A 27,590-nucleotide genomic window follows, 5' to 3' on the forward strand; every position below is an offset into this window, starting at 1 on the left:
GGTGGTGGTGGTGATTATTGTTTTAAGAGGAAACAACTAGGCAACTATCCTCTATATAATACTAATCAGAGAGAAAAAATGGAAGGGATCCGACACTTCAAAAAATGAAAGTATCGGCCAAAAGAAGACAAGGGCCACGAAGGGCGTGAAAATGAAACACTCCCTAGGCCTCCATACATAATACCGTCGGGGTGGGAAAGAACAAGAGTTGACCAAGGGAGGTCGGATACGATAGATGAAAGTGAGGAGCCTGGCACAAGTAAGTGGAGCAATGCCAGGACTTAGCTAAGGGCCCCGTGGTCACCAACCCACACTCAAAAGTTCAGAGCCCTTGAGGCCCCTTTTAATCGCCTCTCACCACAGGCAGTGGATACCGTGGGTATTATTCTACCGCCCCCACCCACAGGGGGATCAATATAGAAAGACCTTCAGCAGGCGAGCCAAACATGTCCTCAGACACTCGGCATTAGAAGCCATACGATAAATAATCAACCAGAGGAATTAATCATATGCAATTAAAGTTCTCGGCCCGGCCGGAAATCGAACCCGGGGCCCACTGCACTGAAGGCCAGCAGGATGGCCATTCAGCCAAGCAGCCGGACGTGATGACGATATCTAATAAGAGATTAAGAAAACAGTTATTATTTTGACTGTATCGTGAATTATCTCTGAACTACAAAGGAGAGCGTGTTCAAAGTTCTGCACTTCACAGTTTGTACACCCTTGGACTCCAAGGACGGCTGGAGCAGGTTGCACACATAATCGATCGCTCGAAACCAGACGCGCTGGTCGCGTGTCGACCAGTTGCGTGCGACGATATGGAAGTGGAGGTCGTTACACTGTGTGACTGCTGAGATACGTGCAATGCCGAGAGGTCAAATAACAGAGGAACAGAGGATGAACATAAAACTAGTCCAGGAGGTGAAGAAGTACCCCTGCTTGTACAACCACACGCTGGATGATTACTCCAAAAGAAATGTCGTCGAGGCTGCGTGGGATCAGGTGGCTCTCGCAATGGACGATACAGGTACTATGTCTTACATAACGCTCTCCGCTGCACTGTCCCTCCCTAACCACTTAGCTGTATATACAAATCGGTCAACCAGCATTCTGTTGCTCTTTCCATATCATCATCATCATCATTACATTGATTAATATATATCAATTAATTTATTTAGTTTTAACTATTTTGATTATTTTAGAGTATAATCAAAATGTGGTTAGTCCTAGAAATGTCAAACGTCAAGATATAGCCCCAACATTTGCCTGGTGTGAAAATGGGAAACCACGGAAAACCATCTTCATAGCTGCCGGCAATGGTGTTCGAACCCGCTATCTTGCAAATGCAAGCTCACAGCTACACGTCCCTAATCTCACGGCCAACTCTCTCGGTTATTATTATTATTATTATTATTATTATTATTATTATTATTATTATTATTATTATTATTATTTGCAAGTTGCTTTACGTCGCACCGACACAGACAGGCCTTATGGCGACGATGGGACAGGAAGGAGCTAGGAGTGGGAAGGAAGCGGCCGTGGCCTTAATTAGGTACAGCCCCAGCATTTTCCTGGTGTGAAAATGGGAAACCACGGAAAACCATCTTCAGGGCTACCGACAGTGGGGTTCGAACCCACTATCTCCCGAATACTGGATACTGGCCGCAATTAAGCGACTGCAGCTATCGAGCTCGGTATTATTATTATTATTATTATTATTATTATTATTATTATTATTATTATTATTATTATTATTATTGCTTTTTTCCGTGAGAAGGGGTGCCAGTACTCACGATGTAAGCCTAGGTCAACTTCCACACTTCTTACATACTGTAGGTACACTCCGATATACCCTTGTCATCACCATCCACCTCTCTCTCTCTCTCTCTCTCTCTCTCTCAGAAGCTTTTTTTTTTTCATGTTCTTTTTTGTGTGCAAAAGTGTCTAACGGTCTGACCAGTCATTATCGGAGTCTATTTCCTTTTTTTCATCCCGTAAAACTTCGGTCTTGGTTTTGTGATCCTCTTCACCAAGTGCATTTTCAGTACTAATTCAGTGTTTTACAGAATCGCAAGTCGATTTGACAATTTCTACTTCTTCAGCCTTCCTTATTTTCTTCTTGACTAAAACTGACTACCGATACCGATATAGAACTGACAGTCTGAGATTGGAAACAATTGAAAAGTGAACACAACTTCCCGTTTCCGGCTGCGTTACCAGACTATGAAGCCTATCAAATATGTAAACATGGTACAAACTTGCGAGATCAAAACTGAAAATTCAGCTCGTGAAATATTCAAAATAATCACAGTTCTTTAAAAATTTGGGAAAAGAAGGTGCCGGCACTGTTTACCGTTGTGTAACGGCAGAAATAATAATAATAATAATAATAATAATAATAATAATAATAATAATAATAATAATAATAATAATAATAATAATAATAACAGGAGCCTCCGTGGCTCAGACGGCAGCGCGTTGGCCTCTCACCATTGGATACCGTGGTTCAAATCCCGGTCACTCCATGTGAGATTTGTGCTGGACAAAGCGGAGGCGGGACAGGTTTTTCTCCGGGTACTCCGGTTTTCCCTGTCATCTTTCATTCCAGCAACACTCTCCATTATCATTTCGTAGCATCTATCAGTCATAAATAAATCACTTTGGGAGTGGCGACCCCATCGTACTAATAGCCTATATCTGCTTCATTCATTACATCCCTGACCCGGTCAATGACTGGAAAACAGGTTGTAGGTTTTCATTTTTTTTTTCAATAATAATAATAATAATAATAATAATAATAATAATAATAATAATAATAATTAGGTTTAGGTTAGACTTACTACGGTAGAAAAAGCACGATATCCCCCGTATGTTGTCAAAGGCGACTAAAAGGAGCCCAAAGGGCTCTTAACTTGGGAGTGTGGGTTGACGACCACGGGTCCTTTAGCTGAGTCCTGCATTGTTTCCACTTGTGTCAGGCCTCCCTTGGTCAACTCTTGATCTTTTACGACCCCGACGATATTATTATTATTATTATTATTATTATTACTATTATTATTATTATTATTATTATTATTATTATTATTATCTGCTGACGATACACTTACTTGCCGAGAATTATGTCTGAGAGTGAAGCCCAATGAAAGTGCTCTACATAGAGGGCGTGGTCATATATGGGCGCGAAAATGCATGTTGTTTTATGACAGTCATACCCATCACAGCTCATTGAAGTGAATACGGTGAACGCAAATTGTAATTGCGGAAATTTTCAGACGTGAACACTGTACGACACACTAAAACGTAAAAGAGAAACTAATATTAAATTGGTGTTGTAGCTATGACTATAATGTGCTTTGCATGCGGTTGCACGAATCGGAAAACCAAAAATATTCCTGGAACAACATTTCACAGCTAACATTCTAAGTATGGCTTATACTATACAGTGCAGTATATTATATTACATCCATTGTTATTGTGCTAGTATTCCCTAATCCCTATAGTATAGTATAGTATAGTATAGTATAGTATAGTATAGTATAGTATAGTATAGTATAGTATAGTATAGTATAGTATAGTATAGTATAGTATAGTATAGTATAGTATTGCAGTGAACCTCCACACTGTGATAGCTGGCGGAGTGTTTTTCTGTTTCTTTCGTCATTTGTTTAATGTATTCAAGTTCCTTGCCAATCAAAGGCATTGAAGATAAGATAAACTCACACGCGGTGCTGGTGTACTGCCCTCAACTTGAAGCGGAGTCACTTTTATATGGTTTGTACTTGGCGACTGCGGAATGTAAAGAAAAGGCGAGAGGGTGAATGGGCACCATGAATCACACACGAATGTGTGTAGCAGTTCTCGAATTAAATGGTACAGCTACCGAAAATTTGTAGCTTATTTTATTCGTTCAACCCTCGAAAGTATGCGTCAAAACAGAAACATTTTTTCTCGGAAATTATTAGAGTTATGAAGAAAATTCATATACACTTTTTTCTGGCATATAGAATTTTAAGTACACCTGTTCTGCTCCATTTTAAATATGACTAACTGTTACGGCAGCTTATTCACTTCAAGGAGTCCAAGGAATACTTTGACTTGCTTCACATGTTATTTCGCTACATCGCCCATCTAACAAGGGGGCATTCCCTACTCGTCACCACCGATTTCGCTCAAATTTATAGAACATGCAGGGCTTGGCTAGAAATGAAATAACCTGAAGTGGGAACTCCAGATGGCCAAATTTGAGCGAAATCGGTGGTGACGAGTAGGGAATGCCCCCTTGTAAGAGATAGTGTGATATAAAAGACAGAAAAACATCATCATCATCATCTGTTTACCCTCCACTTAGCGAGGGATCCCACCTCTACCGCCTCAAGGGCAGTGTCCTGGAGCTTCAGACTCTTGGTCGGGGGATACAACTGGGGAGTATGACCAGTACCTTGCCCAGGCGACCTCACCTGCCATGCTGAACAGGGGCCTTGTGGAGGGATGGGAAGATTGGAAGGGATAGGCAAGGAAGAGGGAAGGAAGCGGCCGTGGCCTTAAGTTAGGTACCATCCCGGCATTCGCCTGGAGGAGAAGTGGGAAACCACGGAAAACCACTTCCAGGATGGCTGAGGTGGGAATCGAACCCACCTCTACTCAGTTGACCTCCCGAGGCTGAGTGGACCCCGTTCCAGCCCTTGTACCACTTTTCAAATTTCGTGGCAGAGCCGGGAATCGAACCCGGGCCTCCGGGGGTGGCAGCTAATCACGCTAACCACTACACCACAGAGGCGGTCGACAGAAAAACATATTTTCTGTAATACTGTTAGAATTACGAAGAACATGCTTACAAACTTGTATTTTCCTGCAGTGTGCCCATAAGATACACTTTAATAGTAAGTAGCCTATACGTGAACGAAAGGTACCAGTTGTATGTTTACCAAATTTGAGCTCGGTCCGTCAAGTAGTTTTTAGGTGAAAGAAACCAAGGCAAAGAGACCAAGGATAAAACATGCGCCAAAACACAGCATTCCTTTCTCGAAAACTATTAGACTTACGAAGAAAATTTATATAAACTTTTTTCTGGGAAAACGAATTTCAGGTACATTTCGTGCGCTCCACGGTTAAACAGGACTGACCGTTTAGGCAGCATATTCAGTTTTAAGGGTCTCAAGCGTACGTTTTCCTCTGAGTTGCTTCGCATTTTCTTTCGCTACATAGTCGACTGAAACGTTTTCGTGATAGTACAGTAAGTAACCTGTGTGTTAAACAAAAGTATCAGCTGTAAGTGTGCCAAGTTCGAGCTCCATCAGCCAAGTAGTTTTTTTACGTGCAAGACCATAGGCAGGCAAATGTACAACCTTTGATATTTATTCTTGCTGCTACTGATTCTATTAAATCACGGTTCTTGCGGGAACCCTTTGATATTCCAGGTTGGCACATAGCCTATGTTACCCGGAATGATATTATCTTTCAAATGGTGAAAGAAATTCCAAAATTGGTCCGGTAGTTTCTGAGATTACCCGTTATATACTCACAGTCGCTCTCTTTTTATTATATGGGTTAAACTTCTCTACGTCGGTGTCCATATTGGTGTCCGAGAGCTATTTGGGTGATATGAATAAAAATGAGATGTAACTCGGAGACAAGTCTCGAAGGAGGATTGAGACGGAAGTCACTTGCGAGACACAACTCGTCATGTATATGAATAAAGTTTGTTTCTCGCTAACGAGACTTGTCTCCTTCCGCTTGAGATGAGTCTCGCACACTGGCTCTGGTATCTCTCAGCTGACGAGTGAATTAACAATCACAGAGCTACGAAGAGTGGTTTTGTTGGAACAGATGAAAGTGTTAGATTTAAAAGCGAAAAAGATTGAAAAGCGACAGTGTGTTCTCGAAAAAACACAACTCATTTCAGTGCAAAAACAGATTTTGCAACTGCAAATGGAAAATATTTTACATGAAAGGGAGAAAAGAGCAGAACAAACAAGTACAACCGAAATGGAACACCCACCGATATTTTTTTCATTTAGAATAGTTCTTGACAGACTTTTGTTCAGTTATGTTTCACTTGGGAGCCTATTCTACCTATCAATATTCAGTAATCACTAGTTCTTATTTCAATTCTTTCTAGGCTTACATAAACGTAGTGGCTCGTACACTTAGTATTTTTGAACCCCAGCTTGGGAACGACTGATTTAAGGTTTCTTTTCTTGTAAGTTTCCTTCAAGATATTGTGTAAGAAGTTACATTGTATTTATCACCACATTTAGGATCCATATACAAATGCATAAATTTTCTGCGGTCATTGAAAGTCATTCAAACACTTTTTAAACACGCTTTGTACTTCATTCTTCACGAATATGAGGAGTTTATTGATTATACCTGTGCATAGCTAGGGGTGTTTCTGCATATAATGTACTTTTTCTACAATTTGTTTTACGTCGCACCGACATAGATAGGTCTTATGGCGACGATGGGATAGGTTTAGGAGTGGGATGGAAGCGACCGTGGCCTTAAGGTACAGTCCCAGCATTTGCCTGGTGTGAAAATGGGAAACCACGGAAAACGATATTCAGGGTTCCCGACAGTGGGGCTTGAGCCCACTACCTCCCACATTTTCTTTCCGGTAACGGTAGAGATCTTTATAATCATGTTCGAGAGAATTTCTTCGTGCTTTATAAATTTTTCTTCTCCGTTGTAAAACCATCATAAACTCCGCCATCACGTTTTCAGCCTGATTCTATCGGCTTGAGTCACCTTCTGGGCTGTCTCAAGAAATTCTGAGACCAGTCTCCATTCAGAGAGACTAAACTCCAGTTTATTCATATACATTTGGAGATGTGTCTCCGAGAGAATCCGCTGACGAGCTTTGTCTCAAGGAGCAAAGGTCACTGCTGAGACATCGCTTTTTTATTCATATACATTTGAGACATGTCTTAATATTTATGAGACAAGAGATACGTCTCCGGTTTATTCATATCACCATTGTCTTCTGCTTCTCACTTAGGTGGCTTTGGTTCGAATTCCGAACATTGCACGTGGGATTTTTGAAATGTTTGTTCCTGTGGTTCAGAATTCACGTAGTAATGGAGGTCTAATGGCTATGATCACGATATCACCATTCACGTAAAACTACTAGCTTGCTTATCTTCGTTTTGGAGAGATTTCTCTCTTCCCTCAATACTTCGTCAGTGCACCACACCAGTGGAGAGAATGGTAAAAAAAGTTGCACTTTTGTTATCTCCCTGTACCTCGAACCCCTCTGCGTGGACAAATCTCCGTGCATGAACACGCAGTGCCCGTGCGCTGTGCGATAAGCTTCGGTTTTACGTGACTCTAGATTCTGTGATAATGACCATGGGACATCCCGGCTTACGTGGAACTGCACGTGCTCCAGTACACTGTATCTGCGACGGGAGGAAGCCAACACAAATGAAGGGGAGATTTGTTCCTGCTGTTGGTGGCCTATTAGTTTTATTTCCTCCGTTGTCAAAGTTCACTTATCTATCTATATATATAAAATAACATGTCCTGACTGACTGACTGACTGACTGACTCATCATCGCCGAGCCAAAACTGCTGGACATAAAGAAATGAAATATTGAGGGTACATTTATATTACAAAGTAGGTGCTCACTAAGGGAGGATTTTTGAGTATTCCATCGCTAAGGGGGTGAAAAAAGGGGAGGGGGGTGAATTTCTATATCTCAAAAACTTAACAGTTTAAAGACGTGAAAATTGGTATTTGGAATCTCCTTTAAAAGGAAACACATTTTTTTTGTTTTCCTCTTAAGGGGGTGAAAAAATGTTGAAAAAGGGGTTGAATACCTTTTATGAGGATACTTAATTTCAGAAACTGAAGATGTTACAGTCATGAAAACTGGTATTTGGAATCTCCTTTAAAAATAAAGAAACGTATATTTTTGGAAAATCTACTTAAGAGAGGGTTAACAGGAGTGACAAAGGAAGTGAATTTTTAAAATGAGTATATCTACAATATATATCGAAAACGTATCATGTTACAGACGTGAACATACGTATTTTTTGTTTTCGGAAAATTGACGTACGGGGGGGGGGGGTAAAAAGGACTGAAAGAGGGGTTGTATTCTTTTTTTGAGGATACATATATATAAAAAAACTGAAGATATTACAGACATGAAAATTTGTATTTGGAATAAACTTTAAAAATAAAGAAACACGTATTTTTTGTTTCCACTTAGGGATTAAGAAGTGAAGAAAGTGTTTTTATGAGGATACATATATATCAAATACTGAAGATGTTACAGACGTGAAAACTGGTATTTGAAATTCCTGTAAAAGTAAAGGAAAACGCATAATTTGTTTTTTGAAAACCCCCTTAAGGGGAAGTGCTAAAGGGGTAAATTTTTAAAATGAGCATATCTACAGTATATCTACTTGCTCGTTGCTTTACGTCGCACCAACACAGATTGGTCTTATGGCGACGATGGGAGAGGAAATGCCTAGGAGTGGGAATTTAGGGGGCCGTGGCCTTAATTAAGGTACAGCCCCAGCTTTTGCCTGGTGTGAAAATGGGAAACCACGGAAAACCATCTTCAGGGCTACCGACAGTGGGGTTCGAACCCACTATATCCCGGATGCGAGCTCACAGCTACGCGCTCCTACAGTATATCTCAAAAAGTTAACAGATTACAGACGTGAACATTGGTATTTTTAATATCTTTTAAAAATAAAGTAACACGTATTTTTGTTTCGGTAAAAACACTTAAGGAGTGGGGGATAAATGAATTCAAAAATGAGCTGAATTCTTTGTTTGAAGATATTTATATCTATCTCGAAAACGAAGGATGTTACGGACGACAAAATTGGTATTTGAAATCTCCTTTTAAAATCAAGACACACGTATTTTGTGGCAGGGGCGGGAGGGGGGGGGGGGGGTGGAATCAACTTAAGGCGTGTGTAAAAGGAGTTGAATTATTTGTATGAGGATAAAAATAAGAAGTGGACTTAAAACAATAGATCCCCAAGGAGGTTTTGACTGGGGGTGAGGAATGATAACAAAAATATGCATTTATATGAAACCGTTTGAATTATGAAGTTAAAATTTCAAATGATATCCTAGGTATTAAATAAAAGAAGGTTTGAAACAAATTTAACCGCTCAGAGAGTTAAATCGGGGTTAAGATCCGAAAACAAACATATTCATTCCTTCCTCCGAAACGGTTTAACGTGTGAAGAGTAAATTCCAAATAGCGGTATATATTTTGAATCTTAGGCGTGAAATAGAAAATCTTTTTTTGACGTTCCTCCCCTAAAGTGTTAATGAGGTTAGCTCCGTAAACGAAATTATTCATCCCTCCAAAACAGTTTGACGTACAAAGTTGTAATTTTACGTGAAGGGTCTTCTCTTATGTCTTAGGTGTAATATATCGTACACTTCAAAATGATTCTCCCCTATGGGGTTTAGATGGTAGTTGACTCTCAAAAAACACAATATCCATTCTTCCGAAACCGTTTCAGACACGAAGGTATTTTTTTTAATGAAGGGTGGTCTTCTATATCCTACATCTTAATAAATATTTAAAAACATTCACCCCTTAACAAAGTATGCATTCCTCCATTACAGTTCGACGTACAAAATCAAAATTTGTCAGGTTGGTCATTTTTACATCCTAGACGTTAAATAAGATAGGGTTTAAAACATTCAAATTCCCCAGTATGGGGTCCAAAAGAGTGTTAGATCAGAAAATAAATAAAACCGCTTGACGTACGACCTGAGGGCGTATTTTACAGGCTCAGTTGACAGTGGACTCTCCAAAATGTTTAAAACCGTAGCGAAGCACGGGTCTCTTGCTAGTTTCATATAAAATATTAATGTTCAGTAACCGAACCCGGGACTTCTGGCGGACGACTCGGTCGCTACCTTTATACCACGAGACGGACTTAAAACATTTCAGACCGGGCGAGTTGGCCGTGCGGTTAGGAGCGCGCAGCTGTGAGCTCGCATCCGGGAGACAGTGGGTTCGAACCCCACTATCGTCAGCCCTGAAGATGGTTTACCGTGGTTTCCCATTTTCACGCCAGACAAATGCTGGGGCTGTACCTTAATTATGGCCACGGCCGCTTCCTTCACATTCCTAGGCCTTTCCTGTCCCGTCGTCGCCATAAGACCTATCTGTGTCGGTGCGACGTAAAGAAAAAAAATCAGAAAAATGATAAAGGAACATTCAATGAATTGAAGTACTTTATTCCTTCCTTGAATGAAATATGAGATATCTGCTTCTGGTATGGTGTTCAGCTTATCCGTAGCAGCCTTCTGGAATGCTGTAATGTCCTGAGGAGGGAAGGTACACATTTAAAGGTTAAAAAAGTCAATTTTTCAGTGTATATTTTCCTTGTAAAATATATTTCCATGTTTAATGTGGTGAAACGAATATTTATCTACACTACTTCAAAATATATGGTGGTAAATGTACATATATGTCACTAGCTGCGTCCCGCTCTGTCATACATTTGTTGTTCATTTTACGTAATGCTGACTTTAACACAAGGTTTTTTATTATAATTTGTTGTATTTGCATGATGTTTTGCATGGTAGTGTATTTAGTTTCTATGACCAGTAGCTTTAGGCTCTTTTCCTCGACACAAGATGTTTAACATTTAAATCCCAGTAGCTTAATATAATAATTGGAAATATTGGCATGGAAGGTAACGATTAAAAAATACAATATCTTACGAAGAAATATTTGTGAGGTTCTAGAGTAAGTCTAAATAATTTCAAAACCAAGCCCCATGGTGCTACAACCTGACGGGTAAACGGGATGATAAGTCATCTCAGTTACTGTGTTGATGGGGTGAAAGTGGGATCATTGTAAGTACTTACTGTAGTTGATAATACAAGAAAAGATCTTCGTTCGGATAATCACGTTCACAAGGTTTTACTGTATTTAAATAAAGGTTACAGTTGAGAGTATTTAGGTGTTGTAGTAAGTTAAGGATGTAACGGAAAGTGTGTATACGACCCCAATATTAGAGTGCATTGTATTTCCAGTGTATAGGACCCTCACAAACATTACTTGAGATGAGAATTGGAAAAGATCCAAAGGACGGTAGCACGATTTGTTCTGGGTGATATCTGACAAAAGAGTGGTGTTGCCAAAATGTTGTAAACTTTGGGCTGGGAGGACTTGGGAGTAAGAAAACGAGCTTCTCGACTAGGAGGGATGTTCCGAGCTGTCAATGTAGAAATGACTTTGAATTACATAAGTGAACGAATAAGCTGGAGTGGAGCTTTTTTAAAGAAAGATCATAATAAGAAAGTAAAGTGGGAATTCAAGAGAAAAAATTGGGGAAAAGAGGAATCAGGGAATGGAATAATTTATCAAGGGAAATATTCGATGCCGCCTATGTGGTGTAGTGGTTAGCGTGATTAGCTGCCACGCCCGGAGACCCGGGTTCGATTCCCGGCTCTGCCATCATCGAAGTGGTATTCCGTGGTTTCTCACTTCTCCTCCAGGTAAATGCCGGGATAGTACCTAACTTAAGGCCACGGCCGCTTCCTTCCCTCTTCCATGTCTATCCCTTCCAATATTCCCTTCTCCCCACAAGGCTCCCATTCAGCGTAGCAGATGAGGTCGCCTGGGCGAGGTACTGATCCTCCTATCCACTTGTATCCCTTCGACCCAAAGTCTCACCCTCCAGGACACTGTCCAAAATGCTGATCAATGATGATTTATTTATTTATTTATTTATTTATTTATTTATTTATTTATTTATTTATTTATTTATTTATTTATTTATTTATTAGCCTACCAAGGCACTGCTGCTCAACCCTGCAGCCTGTAGATTACGCGAAGTCGTGTGATCAGCACGACGAATACTCTCAACCGTTGTTCTTGGCTTTCTAGACCGGGGTCGCTATATCACCGTTAGATAGCACCTCAGTTGTTCTCACGTAGGCTGAAAGAACCTCGAGCCATTCCCCAGATACAGAAAAAATTCCCTCACCTGGCCAGGAATTGAATCCGAGGCCTCTGGAAAAGAGGAGGACTCGCCACTTCCACAGGCCTACTACGCAGCCGGCCTAAAAAAAATCAGAAAAATAATAAAGGAAATATTTAGTGAATTGCATTACTTATAGTGGAAATACGCTTCGCTCCAAAAAATCGAGTAAATATGAACATATATTTTACGAGGCCTATTTAAAAACCTGTGCACTATTTCATCAATTATAAAGAATGAATTTTCAGCGTGGATATTTTTCTTTAAATAGTGTTTGTAGTTTTTGAGCTACAAGACATTGCATTTTACTACATTTAAGCTGACTTTGTTAAGCGACGAGCAGTGGAAACCCCAATTTGGGCGTTTTATGAACAACAACCTATTTAATTGATCTAGTTTTGCGGATAATATTGCGCTATTTGGTGAAACAAAAACTTGTTTACACGGTCTGACCACCAGCCGCTCGCCTCCGTGGCATAACGGTTAGCGCTACTAGCTGCCGTCCTCGGAGGCCTGGGTTCGATTCCCGGTAATGGCAGGAGTGCTCGTATGAGGTTAAAATGGTAGGCTGCATACAGCTCACCTCCGTTGGAAGTGTGCCTGAAAAGAGCCGCACCACCTCGATATGAGGACACAGGTTTACTTTTACCGCCAGCTTGGATAATGGAGCCAAGCAAAATCAGCTTACGCCTAAAGTGCTGAAAAGACTTATACAAATCGGGGAAAAATCGAACGGGGCTGTGTCGGGGTCACGGCCACAAGTTTTGAAGTAGAATGTCGAAATAAAATACCTATAGCTCATTCCACGTTAAGGAAACAGTACTGTTCTTATGGACCTACAAGGAGTGAACACACCCCTCTGAGACACCCATAATTCCTCATGATTAAGGGATATTATACTGTACTTTGTAATGTATTATGAAATACAGATAAAAAGCATGAGGCATTCTTGCCCGTGAATTATTAAAATAACCACATAACATTTTCTTTTTCATAAATATATTCGTAGGGAGGAAGCACAATGGCAGGAACAGCCATCGCTTCGTTGCCTTCCTTCATTTTCCTTCAATGTTCTCGAATGCCAAACTTCCAAGTGGATTCCAACTACCACGTAAAACATGGTCTGCTCTAAACAGAATAAGAACAGGCCATGGTAGATGCAGAGACATGTTGTTTAAATGGAACAAGTTGCCGACACCTGCGTGTGACTGTGGAGCTGCACGACAAACCGTACATCATATTGTCAGAGAGTGTGAAACGCAGGCATACACAGGCAGCAAAGTGGATTTTCTGATGGCAACTCCAGAAGCAATACAGTGGATTAATGATCTTGACATTCAGTTGTAAGGAGCCTTTTCTTGTTCATTCTTTTCTTGTTGTGTAAATATGTATATAATTTATTTCTGAACTCAACTTGATTGTATGGGCCATACGCTAAATAAAATAAATACATTTTCCTTCTTCTGTGTTGCTCTGGTACAAGCCTCGTGTAGTCCCTCACTTTATTAACCGCCGGCAGCTCACTTCTGTAGGGAAGTCGTCTACAGTATTTATTTGTTGCGTGTGTGTCTTTAGGCTTTAAATCAGTGCGTACTTGTCTTGTGTTGAATGAGACTTTGTTGTGTATTGCACAGTATTTGCGTGTGTTCTATTATTTTCGTACTATACATAAGTTGTTACCGAATATTTTGATGTTGTGGTGTGTAGTGATACGTCATGGCATAACTTGTACTGATAAAAAATGTCGTGTGTTTTATTTGTGCTTGGTTTTGTTATTTAGTTGTTCTTTCTTAAGCGATCTTTCATTTTACCACTTTTATACGACAACATTTAATTAATTGTTATTGTTTTTGTGAACGATACGACAGCACAGTAGTACCCCGCGTTGCCTGGGGAAATTTATTAAATGCAATTAAGTGCATCCCTCACCCCTCTAGCCCATAAAATATTATTTTCCTATTTTCTCCAGTAATTTGCCTTACACTTCAATGCTGAGTTTTTTTATGTGCCGTAGTTTACCTCTGATTCTGTACAAACCAAAAATAGCCCCTGTAATCCCCCTCCGTCCCCTTTAGTTCATAAAAATAATTTGCAGCTTAGTTTCTTCCGCTTTTTATCTTGAACTCAAATATTGAATTTCACAAATGTATGTGCCGCCGTTTTCCCGTGATGGTGTTGAACAGAGCCGTTCGACATGGCTGTTGTCATAGGAGCAATACTGTTTTCTTAACATGGAATGAACTATAGTTACAATGAGTTTAAAAGTGTTATTGTTGATATTTTATACATTCTGCACAAAGTTGCATATCTTTAAGACAAAGCCCAGAAGTTCCAAATCACTTCCCACCTCTGGAGTGGTAGATATGCTTGGCTGGGGCTCCGGTAGTGCGCAACTCGCCTCACAACACTCGGCCGCCTTTGAGACGGTCCTTATAAGACCTTTGCCGTTGCACATAGGTGATTTTGAACTTCTAATAAGTCACTCTATTTTAGAAATGCGTTTTCGATCATTCTGAAGCCATTTATTGCCCATATGTCACGACATGTTGCGGAATACACTTTTTTTTCGCATTTCTTCGCATCCTATTTTTTTAAATGATTTTGTTTTTGTGGAATACACGCAGAACCCACTGACTTGAATCAAACGTCACGCCACACGACGTGCTAACACAGTGGAGTCCAAAGCTACACTAATTATGATTAGCAGTGCGAAACGGCTGTTTTAGTACCCCAAAATGGCAGCACTATTGAATCATCCGATAACGTCACACTGAGACCAGACTCTTGTTGCTAGGTACACTAGTTCTTCCTATTTAAAATAAGATATTGAACACTGTCATCGCATATGACGTCTAGACATTTTTACTATTTCAAAACGTCCATGATTTTGTATCGTCAGGCCATAGAGTGTTACATGTATATTTTCCTTTTTTTTTTTTTTTCAGGTAAAATACGTCTATAGTATCGAAACCATACTTGGGCTTCGCTTTAGATTTATAACAAGTCCAGCAGGTCACATCTTTCAGCTCATGCATTTAAACTGGTTGTCAGCACATGTAAATGTTACAACTAAAATTAAATTTAAGAGCATCACTATACCAAATGCATTATATCACTGTAAGACTTCGAAAAATCATTATCAAGATGATTAAGCGGCTGAATGATTTTCAGCAGCGTTGCCTCAAAAGATACTTGGTTTTATCCCATATCGTGACCGAGTCACAAACGAAGGAGCATTACAAAGATCTAAGTCGCGACGTCCGTCGGTAATTGTAACTGAACTTTGAATGAGATTGGCCACAATCTGCGCACGCCTGACTGAGGATATCTAAAAGCAGTAAAACGGTGTAGGATTGCCATGAAATGAAATGAAATGAAATGGCGTATGGCTTTTAGTGCCGGGATTGTTCGAGGACAACTTCAGCTCGCCAGATGCAGGTCTTTTGATTTGACGCCCATAGGCAACCAGCTCGTCATGATGAGAATGAAATGATGATGAAGACGACACATACACAAAGCCCCCGTGCTAGTGGAATTAACCAATTATGGTTAACATTCCCGACCCTGCCGGGAATCGAACCCGAGACCCCTGTGACCAAAGGCCAGCTCGCTAACCATTTAGCCAGGGAGCCGGACTAGGATTGCCATAATCGAAATATACGAAACCAGGACGTTGTCGCTATTTGAGGGTCCAAAACTAGGACATAATTTACATTGGTATATTTATAATAACTTCATTGAGGAGAACATGCATTACCACAAAAATGTGTACTTACGGTGCACTAAGCATGTACGTACCACTCGCACTTCTCACAATCAAAGCCAAGAACAGACGGAAGGACCTTGGTTTAATTTTGAATGAACCTGTGAAGCTCACTACAACTTATACAGTATGTTTCATGCTGTATTGTTGGCTACTAGTAGCATTGTACAGATATTAGTGTCAACCTGTTCATATCTTCTGTCCAGTGGACAGATATAAGAGGAAACACACTCTCTACATTCGTATTTTGCCCAGGAAGATAGAAATAATACCCTACAATTTTGAGAAGTTAGGAATACTGTTCCCCAGAAACACAATCTTGGAAACAAAGCTACCCATTTCTTGCTGGAATTTATATTCTCAAAATCTTCAACCTTTGTGTTTTAGAAAAACCAATGTTACAACCTGATCAGGGAAAAGACTTATCTAATTAGCAAGTTTTATTTTCTTGTATCCACTTCATTGCTTTTTCAGTATTCTCCTACGAAACAATATCCGTTCAAATAGTAATGTCCTTCATGATCCAAGATATATCTTTGCTCATGATGACTTTTAGATATTTGGTGGCAAATTTAGATTACCCAAAGATGACTTTGAAAACCTAAATAACTACAATAAAAATTTCGCTGTCGTTTCGGCCTGGACGTTTTTTTTTTTTTTTTTTTTTTTTTTTTTCGTTGTAGAAAATCCGTGAGATACGGCAACCCGAGCCTGGTGGCAAAAGGAAACAAGTCCATTCTCGGACGAGTTGGCGTCAAACACTGAAGGAAGACCTCAACCCCATTGCAGTCGTCTGGAACGATACTTAAACTGTTGCGAAGAACCGACACCTTTGGAGTGATCTTATTGCCCAATCTCGATGTTGATGAAATTTAAGTTAACAAAATATGTTCCTTCCCCCTAAAGTTGTTTTCAACCAGGGTTCTGGTCGTATCACACAGCGCTATATCGGTACAATATGTTACTTTGTACTAGGAAAGAAATGTCTGGACCAACAAAGAAGTGTGTATGTGTGCGCTGTCATGTAATAACAATTATCCATAGTCTAGAAGTGAAATATGTCCTCCAGGCCGAGTGGCTCAGACGGTAGAGCGCTGACCTTTAGGGCCCAAGTTGATCCTTGCATAATCCGGTATGTTACGTATGGTGGAATTTAGGAAGCAACTTTAACTACAGAAGATCATCTGCCATTATATTTTCAAACTCGCAAGTAGGAAACCCATGCCCGTGCCATGCTCTGTTATTCAACGACTCGAGTTCGAACAAGTACAAAAAGTCATAAATCCAGTATTCAACAGCAGAATATCAGGAAGGTGCTGGAAACCCGGAGGGGTGCGTGGTGGGTAAAGGAAAATGCAAATATGAGGAAATGAGAAAATATACACTAATATCAACACCAAAAGATAACATGTATCGAAAGAGAGAGTTGAATCCTCATATAAGAAAATATTATACAATTGGTTAAATCGGCCACAGAAAATTACAATTCAATAAAAGGAAAGCGTGTGATGGTTAATTAAAGTATTTCCTGCGAGCGGAAATGAATACAAAGCTGAACTTCCTAAAAACAACATGTAGGGAACAGGGAATGGGTAAGCGAGGGGAGGGAGGTCGAATCCTGCATGGATAGTTATTTGAATTTAAGCTAGAGGGAAGCAATGGAACACTGTTCTTTGTTTAGGATTTCGTGTAATAATTTTGAAAGCAAGTCCTTGTCCACATGTCGTCGCACTATATCTTCCACATAATTAGAGTTCAATGATTGAAAATTAAGTTCTCGCTATAGAGGAAGGAACGAAATATTACATAAATAAAATAACAAAGAATAAATAAAAGAACAGTGGTTCTACGCCTCTGCATTCGGGAGACGGGCCTGAGGCACAGTGCCGGACTTCACGCCTGGCCCCATCCGTCGGCTGTCCTGAGAATGGTTTTCCGTTGTTTTCCATTCTCCTGCACTAAGGCGAATGCCGGAACAGTTCGGAACAAGCTCCTAAAGACAGCCCTGTACTATGAACCATTTCCAATGTGCGCATGCGTAACACCGCAGCCAAATAGCGGGAACCAGCAAGCTACAAGCGCGCATTACAACAGAAAGGAAACAAATAAAAAGCAATAGAGTCTACGCAATGGGAGGTAATATTCCATATAATACAGTACAGGTACTTTGTGTTTTCAAGCTGCAGAATGAGCACAAGTTTAGCACGCAGTTATAGTCGACGGGGAGTTTATTCAGAAGACAGCAAGCAACACAAGCAATTGTGAACTTTGGAAACGAACACTCACATTTCTTAAAGGAAGTGAATATATTTTACACACACATTTATCTACAAAATGGTATTTTATAAAATCCTTTAAAAGTACGAAGTTAATGAAGGACACACAGTATCAGATGCCGCTTCAGACGCGATTGCTGAACAGAAGTTTTATTACACGAAATGAAATGGCGTATGGCTTTTAGTGCCGGGAGTGTCCGAGGACATGTTCGGCTCGCCAGATGCAGGCCTTTTCCTGTAGGCGACCTGCGCGTCGTGATGAGGATGAAATAATGATGAAGACGACACATATCCAGCCCTCCACCCGACCCTACCGGGAGTCGAACCCGGGACCCCTGTGACCAAAGGCCAGCACGCTAACCATTTAACCATGGAGCCGGACTTTTATTAGATATGTTACACGTATGAATGCCACTACCCTGAAGGTTTCATGAGTTTTTCGCTATCTCTTCAAGTTTCAAAGGATGTTTCTGTTCTACACGTCTATGCAAAGTAGTTCTTGCTTCGTACACACTTCGTAAACATACTGAACTTATAGAATAGCCGTATTACCTATCTTCTTATTCACAAAAACCACACAAAATGAAACAGAACAACAACAGCGAAAGAAATAAAAGAAAATGAAGCGATCAAAACGAAATAAAACCACCGGATAAAGATAGACACCTTACGATAATAGCAATTGTTAACTCGAACAGTTACATTAGCGCGGTCTCGTTCAGCTAGAGGTAGAGCATAGAAGCGCGCATGCGCGTTTTGTGTTTGGTTCATAGTAAGATCCTGTCACTAGGCGCTAGTCACTTCGTAGTATAGGCCACGGCCGCCCACCCTCTCACCTTCTCCGCACATCTCCTTCACCGTAACAAATCTCCCGGCCTGAGAGATGGCGTCACCGTCAAAGAGGCCCGCCTGCCCCTTCAGGGGAGGAATGATAACGTTTAGTAGTAGTTCAAGTTAGAGATTGAAGGACGAAACGGGAGAGCATCACACGGTGCACAAATCCAGTTAGCCAGGCTTAGAATGAACGTGCACAAGACTCGCACGTCTGCCGAAGGCCCTCCACACAAGACCGCTATCAAAGAGGGAAATAATTGGCATATTTATAGCAGCACAGATGGAAAGTTCTCGAACAGCGGAGGCATGGAGCAGCTTCAAGAAAGTTCGATGACGTCAGTAGTTACATGTCAGAGAAGCCGATGGAAGCTCAGCATGGTTAGTGGGTTGCTGGGAGGTAAAGATGGCGGTTGTACGAGAGTGTTGAGCAGGTAAAGAATTATTTTTGTTGCTATTTTAGGGAGCACTTTACAGGTATTATACACCAGCCTCGTGTCGGTAGATTTATTGATAGGCTAGCTAAAGGAACTCCTGCAGTACGAGACTTCGGCACTTCAGCGTCTCCGAAAACGTAAATTCAATAACAACTATATCAAGTATTTCAGTCGTAGCTTTGCTGCAGAACCCATTACTTACAGGGAAAGACAAAGACACATTCTAACTATCTCGTCTCTGAAATGCAAACTTAGCCGTGAAAATTTTATAACAAAGGCTACATGTTGATGTGAATGTCGGAAATATTCCTAATGTCGACATTATCGGCGTATTTTTTGTGAATGTCCGAAACTATTGACAAGAAATGAGTCCTCGCTGAATGGTGATATTCAGTACACTGCCAAATGTGCGTGCTGGTAATAACTTGTGTGGAACACATTCACGCACATCATGTGCTTGTTCGTTTGTAGAACTTAAAAACAGCATAAGGGGAGTGAGCCCCGTGAGTACTGCAAAAAGAAAGATTCAATAATATCATTCTCTGTAACTGCAAGTGTCATAGCAGTACGTCGTAATTTAATGCGTAACTTAACCCAAACAGTGATTATTTAAGCATTTAAATGCCTTCTTATTGGTTACGTTAGTTTTGTTAGATTGAAAATTCATCGAATATTATTTGGAGGTAAGAGTCTCGATTTTCTATCCATGTACAGCAGCTTTACATTTTGAGGCCATATCCACTATTCATTTTACACATTTTTGCAAGTTGCCGCTTTTGTGGAATGGTTTACTAAGAAGTTTATTTTCCTATATTAAGCAAAGTATCATTGAAAATTCATGTGCAGTACTCTTGTGTGTACCATGCGAATTTAAAATACGCTTCTTTAAGATGACCAATATTCACCAAATATTATGTCAACAACAGTTGTTCATTTCCTTTTAATAATTAAAGATCAAGAAGTCCAGCGCCCAGGGCATGTCGTTTATCAGCTGATTTAGAGATGACATAGAATCACTTACGGGGCTTACTTCTTCCGGTGCTGCTACTACGCTAGTAGAACATTTCATCTGCTGACAGATATATTTTTCATTGTGGCCGAGGAAACAGAAGGAATAGTAACTGCCCCAAAATGTGCTGGGGTAGTGGGACCTTAGCGAACTCCACTATTACAGACGATCTGTGAACCTAACGTGTAGTTGATTAAATTTATCTAAGATTCCATCGCTCTGTTCGATGTCATTACTCTGGAATCTTGGAATAATACGTTCTTCTCTTCGCTCGCAAATGCAGGCTGCCGGTTTTGTGGTTTAATAATTGCCGAAGATTGTTTTATATATATATTGTGCCCTTTTAAGGCACCCAATGCGGTGGTCTTCTTTCTTGATATGTGCGCCGGCTGCTCCTGCAAATAATGATATTTAAAAATACCTACCGCCTCATGTAGACTCTTCTCCTCAGGGGTGGTGCGTCCTTGGATCCCTCGGGTTGATGGGCCACACGTCGATCGGGGGGTGAGGAAATGAAAGATGGGGTAAACTAAACTATTAAATGACGGTACCCAAAGACTGAATTAAAATTTTAAATAAATAATGGTTTATTTAACAAAATTTTGCAAAGTGTAAAAATGAAAGTAAAATGGTGTAAAATAAAATAATGTGAAATGAAATTAAAATTTAAAAACAATTAAAAGATCTGCATTACAATAAGTTAATTATCTGCCTTAATAAATTTCGACTGAAGGTCGATCAAAATTTAAATATACTGGATTACATCGAACCACTGTCTCCATGACGATGACGTGACCACATTTAAAACACTGGTCAGAAATACAGTCTCATTTGAATAAATGATATGCAGTATCTTGGAAAATGTCCTCTCAAAATAAATTTGAGTAGTTAATTAATTAATTTGTTAATTCATCGAATTGACATTGACTTTGAAGTGTCTATCAAATATTTAACCCATATTCAAATTCAGTTGGGAAACACCCAACTCTAAAATAATAATAGAATACACTAACCATGTGTAACAATAAAAGAACAAGAGAGAAAAAACAAAACAACCATGAACATGGTACCTTATCCGTTATATAACCTTTGCCACATATTTAAACTACTCGTGACTGAAAACAAGAAAGTTTATTGAACCAAAAACCTGAGTGCTACCATCACTCATTTAATTAGTTAAACCTTACTTATTTAAATGTGATAGTCTGTACGCTTAAAATACTTAAATTAATTAGGCCAAATGCCACAAGTTTACATCTCAAATGACAGCGATCCCTTTACATCGTTAACTTTACCTAGTTTGCCGCTGCCTACATTTTCATTGCGAATGCATACTTGTGTGGTACCAACTCTAGATGTAGGCAGTTTCCATCTTATTTATGTAACTCATTTGCGCCACTTGTGATACAACTGCTTATTAAAGATCGCTTCATTTGCCTAACTGAAATGTAGTGGATTTCTAAGGCTTGGTGATTACTAACTGTCTTCTGGTATGACCATACCACTACTATGGTTTTGACTATGAACTAATCGATGATCTATTACCCTAACATATGAAATCTTATTTACATAAATGAACATGTCAATGGAGAACACTGCTCCCAAGAAATACTGAAATTAAAATAACCTGACTACACCTATTTTATTTACATACATTAAATACAAACACTATTCACGTATCATCAGATTCTAACATATATACAAAATATATACAAAGAAAGGATATTATAACAAAAATCCAGATCCCAAAAATCGCTGCCTAATAAAATTTTAAAATAAAAATGCGCAATATCGAATTATAAAATATTACCCTGATTCAAGTCGAAAAAGTATGTGAATTTGATGGCAATCTTTTAACATCAGACGAAAAATGTCTGGACATGACACTATTCAATCTTTACGGACGATAATTATTGGTATTACATGTCATCAATGATTATACATGACTGTCGAAACACCCATTGATCGGTCGCTCTGTTCACAATTCACCTCGGACTCTAACTTGCATATTTTCCGAGCATCTATTTTCCCTGGAAACTATTTGAAACAATACAGGCTTTTCAACTACAACCCTTACACATGTCGTCGCATATTTAACACTCTCAGTTAAATTATTCATCTCTCAATTCTATTTATTCATCAATATTCTCGACGTAGTAACGAATAGTACGGCCTCGCTCGTATCAGGCGGGCGAAATAACTGTGTCGTTCACACATCCATTTTTACGACATTATTCATGACATGGTCCAAATATCACATTTTCCATTTTCCAACGCAGAACATCAGGGATATTACTATTACTTTGCTCGTCATTTTGATCATCTACCATTTCACATATTATGAAATATCAGAGCTAACTTATCAATGGCTTCCTGTCACTAATTATTTAACTGAAATAACGAGATTGCCTCTCAAAAACACGGCTATCGAAATGTGTAACCACGTTTACATAAAAAAAATCAAATTTTGCGTATCAACCAGATCGTCGCGAAATACAAAGTATGAGAGCTACCGGAAACGGTCATCTGAATAATGATTACATAACATGAAATAATAAACTGAATGCGCTAGTAGCAAAAGTAAACATTTAAACTAACATGGCAGCATCTAAAAAATCAAAACGTCAACAAAATATAACGCTCATTACCACAGTTATTATTATTATTATTATTATTATTATTATTATTATTATTATTATTATTATTATCATTATCATCACTTTAAAAATCTGCACTACACTGTATGTTAATTTCTTTTAGTAAAATAGAATTCTCATATGTGAAAATGACTTACCAGAAATAATATGAAAAACATTTACTTAAGAAAACTACGCAAATAACACTCGCTAACACATATTTATTATTAATATTATTATTATTATTATTATTATTATGATCATGATTTTACAATTACTATTATTGTGACACTATGGCATTTATATTCCGAATCGCCAAATATAATTGTCGTAGTCTCACGTTTAACTCAAAAATGAAAATGATATCAAACTACAATTAATATCATCTGACACGTGAATTATTTACAATCCTATCTAAAATTCTAAACTACATTTTTGATCATCGATTGTTCATAGTTCTACATATTTACATATTTACATTCTGCTCATTTACCTTATTTGTGCTGGAGGCAGGTCAGGTCACCCTCCGGACTCCGTCATGATGAATTTAGTACTCCATCTTCAAGTTGAGGTGGTTATCCAAGAGGTCACACGTACAAACTTGATGCATTTTACGATAGCGTTGCACACGTCCAAATTTATATTAGCACTCGCATTTTTTAACACTCCTATGAAGATTATTCAATGACACTGTATTGAGCACCTGACGTGAAGTTGAAAGTCTGGACTCCGCTACCTGCCTAGCCTCCTACTGTCGTCTCTCTCACCCCTCTCAGTTTGTTTGTGTAATGGATTATTGGTTATTCACCTTCTCTGACCATAACACTGGACTCCAGGTCTTAGTGCCGCAGCATTCCACTAGTGAAAACAAAGTTCTTCTCCCTGTAACTAGCTTGATTAATTCTGCTCCCAAATATCTCACTTGCAATAATAGTTCTATGAGAGTGTGGAAAAATTAAATGTAATGTTCCCAATGATATGTGGAGATTTTTATAATAATCGTCCTCCAAAATATGACTTTTCCACGAAATATACAAGCCATACGTGAGCTAGGGAAAACGTTATGCAGCTACGTTTTACGAAGAGATTCATTGTTCATTCCGGTCCTAGCATGTTATAAGTTCATTCAAGGCAAGTGTTGAGAATATAACTATCATTGTCATTTGTTAATTTAATTGCCTGATTATCTCTGCGTAAACTAAAGTTGAATAAAAGTTTGTCAAAGTGTTCATTTCGGCTAAGATATTACTCACACAAGTAAATACGTTACTCACTCGGATGCCAACAGCTGTACAAGACTGCGAATTCTTACAAGACTGAACATTCCTACAAGACTGAGATTCACCACACCGGCGTCGTCGGTTTTGTAAACAGTCCTCCCCCCACTTCGAAAATAGTTCTGTGGAAGGGATGTGGCGTAATAATCCTGCACTTGGAACTGTAGGTTAGAATTTTAGGAAATGTGTTCTAAACATTCCTAATTTTGGTCCGATTTATGTGTTACATTGCGTTATGAGAAACGATCACAGGTTAATTTATACGACGGCGCGCGTCACTGGCTCTATTTTCTGCAAGAGTATGGCGCCTTCCCGCCATGACTGTTCATTTCCTGGGCGATACCACTCTTCCATGTAAAATTGAAAATTTCTTATTTAACCACTGATTAATCACACTTTTGCACTGATAAATCCTCAAATATTATTTGGAAGTCAGGACACACTCTTTCACAGCTACTTCGGGCACCAAATCGCGAAATACTAGCTGTAGATTCCCGCTATGACAAGACATTAAAATTTGCAATTTTGTGATTGGCTGAGACGTTCACGCTCTTAGTAGCTTGGATTCTTCCACTTTCTGCCAAGGGATGACGGGCATTATTCGTTTCTCTCTCGCACTTCTAGGCAGGGCACATTCCGATATGCGGATTCACGTGGGAACTGGATAGAAAGTTTCCACTTCTCGTCGGCATCATAAACATAATTGGACGTACCACTCAGGCTAACTACTTCCTGTTCGTGCCTTAAGACGTATTCTGTGGATATATTTTCAGTCTGAACGGCGCCTGACTGTTGCTTTGTGAGACTGCAAGCTTTTCCCAGCCTACTGCAGTATTCCCATATGCGAATTATTAAACATTTAATTTATGCATCTGTTATGCACGTTCGCTTATGGGTGCAATATATATATATTTGTTAGGCTCGGTTTTAATAATTATGTCGTGTTTCAAAGGACCTACACTTAATAAAAGCATCTTACTTTTTAATGACTACAGGACTTCAAATGTCTTCAAAACATATTTTGGTGTCAGAAGTTAGTCGAGAAACTTATTCTATGTAGACGTTGCGAAGAGTATTACAATTTATTAAGAAAATATTAATTCTGCTTCTTGTTCTACTTGACTAGGTCGGCAGTTACCATCTCACAGCATGCAGTACGTGAAAGTATGTCAAAGCAACAAGCTTGTAGTTTTAAGAGCCTGTCGATGTTGTCCCACGGGGATCTCCAATTTTACGCGAAATCCGAACCACAGGGATGCGTTTTTATATTTCAAAAATGCCACATGTATTGGCCGAGATTCGAACCACGGCTGTCTCGGTGAGAAGCCAATGACCATGCCACTTGGTTATTATACCCCCGAAAGGATGTCGATTTTTTATTCATTCATATTGGGGTCAACTTATTCTAGTAGTCAAAATTTGAACAAGGACTTCTATTCTATGTTTTCCACGGAGGAATATCTTATTGATAGAGCAAAGGACCACAAATATATTATTGTTGTAATTGGCAGATAAAGTGTAGCTAATAGTAAAGCCTTGACGTGCGATACTATGCTTTATTTGATTTTCTTTTCTTTTCAGTGGCCGGTTGTAAAGACAAGTGGAGGAACCTGCGGACTGTGTTCGTGAGGAAACATAAGTTCCCTCCGGGCAGTTCTGGGCGAAACAGTAAGCCATATTACCTGAGTGAAATTATGCAGTTTGTGCTTCCTTTCGTTAAAGTTCATCACTCTTTTGACGTTCCAACTAATATACCCTCACCAGTTCCTGAACCAGATGCTACGGAGTCTCTGAACTCTGTGGAAAGAGATAACGATGACAATGAACTGACAGAGACCGAGGATTGTGGCACAAGGCTTGTCGATTCAGAACAGAACGTTTCACTGGCTGCTGTCTGTGAGAAAGGGACAGAAACTTCCGACAGTTCACACGAGAAGAAGTGTGGAGTTAGAAGGAAATTACAGTCTAATCATGGGGCAGGCATTGACCGTGTGTTTATGGAATATTTTAAAGAGAAAAGAAGGAAACTGGAGAAACGCGAGAGTCCGAGGAAATATTTCCTGCTGAGCTTGGTTCCTGACGTAGAAATGTTGAGTGACGGCCAATTCCGTGTGTTCCGGAGAAAAGTACTGGACGCTATCGACTACGCCATTGGCTACCAGGATACTCCCCAACTATCATCGACTGGCTCATCTTCAGAGTACGTGTCAAACCGAGGTATGGTCTCCAGTCAAGAGTATCCCAGTTGAGGGAGACTGTATATCAAACAGGATCTGATGAATAAGTAACTTCCAGTATATTCATCGTACCCTTCGGATGTTATTTACAAACCTCAGTTGTTCTAAAATTTATGAGCATTAGAATGTGACTGGAAATGCACGATGGTCCTTAATTTTCAAAACAAACACGTACTGAGTTTAAGGATCAAGTGGCGGTGGCTGTTCTACTGTGCAGATGTATAAGTAATAGTATAGTTTAACACTATAAACTCATCAGTATTGTAAGGCTTAGTGCTTGGAAATAAAATAAATTTTGACTGTTACTCCCTTGGTATAGGTTTAATAGCATTAATAGTACTCACGTTACTACTCACACGTGGCAGATTTTAGTGTCTGACCATCTCATCCACATCCCTAATCGACAACTCATAACAAAGCTAACTTCTACCGATTGGTGGGCCTCTTTTTTAATCACTTGGTGAGCCAATGAACAAGGAACGAAGTGATCGGCCACTTCATCCTATAAAGATTGAAGACCGTGTTTTCAGGAAGCATTGGCAATGCCGGCCTTGGGCGCTGTGGGTTTCTGAACAGTTTTTCATCTACCGCTGCACCTCAAACCAAGCTGCCTTGGAAAGTCTAGTCTCGTCTGAACATCTCTACTTTAATTGGCTGAATCTCGTTAAGAAGATAGCACTGCGCTCAAGAAGATATTTAGCTAGGCTGTTTTCCTTTAACTCACTGATTTCACCCCGTTGGCTCAATTATATCTTCACCAAAATATTCCACTAACCAGACGTGTATCACAGCGTTAACGAAGTTCTTGGGAAACGACGGGCAACAATACAGTTAAAAAGTGACCTGTGCTAAGGTGCCGTTTATTCCCTGTCACGCTTCATGTTGTGTCTCTTATCACCTTCTCCTGACCTCATCATCGATAGAATTAATTTTAAAGCACCTAGCGAGTTCCATTTGGTATATAGTGGGTTAGAATCCTACCGTCAGCAGCCCTGAAGATAGATCCTCGTGATTTTCTATTTTCACACCAGGCAAGTGGTGAGGCTGTACTTTATTTAAGGCCATAGTCGCTTCCTTTTCAGTCCCAGCCCTTTCCTGTCCCCTTGTCACCGGAAACTGAATGATGTTAAATCAATAGCAATCAGACACTCGAC

The 27,590-nt window shown here is 39.6% G+C and overlaps 1 protein-coding gene across 1 annotated transcript; it reads left to right on the plus strand.

Annotated features, from left to right (window-relative positions):
- The first annotated feature begins 836 nt into the window (after positions 1–836).
- Positions 837–26,845, plus strand: LOC136857956 (uncharacterized). The gene is made up of 2 exons (XM_067137093.2): positions 837–1,027; positions 25,781–26,845. Exons 1-2 carry the CDS (start codon positions 865–867, stop codon positions 26,446–26,448), a joined length of 831 nt encoding a protein of 276 aa, XP_066993194.2. The 5' UTR covers positions 837–864; the 3' UTR covers positions 26,449–26,845.
- Positions 26,846–27,590: the final 745 nt, after the last annotated feature.

This window comes from Anabrus simplex, chromosome 1 (assembly GCF_040414725.1).
Source record: "Anabrus simplex isolate iqAnaSimp1 chromosome 1, ASM4041472v1, whole genome shotgun sequence".
Lineage (NCBI taxonomy): Eukaryota > Metazoa > Arthropoda > Insecta > Orthoptera > Tettigoniidae > Anabrus > Anabrus simplex.

Coding starts and splice junctions, on each gene's coding strand:
- LOC136857956 (XM_067137093.2), top strand. CDS start 865: ATGCCGAGAGGTCAAATAACAGAGGAACAGAGGATGAACATAAAACTA. Junction 1,028..25,780: donor TCTCGCAATGGACGATACAG/GTACTATGTCTT, acceptor TTTTCTTTTCAG/TGGCCGGTTGTAAAGACAAG.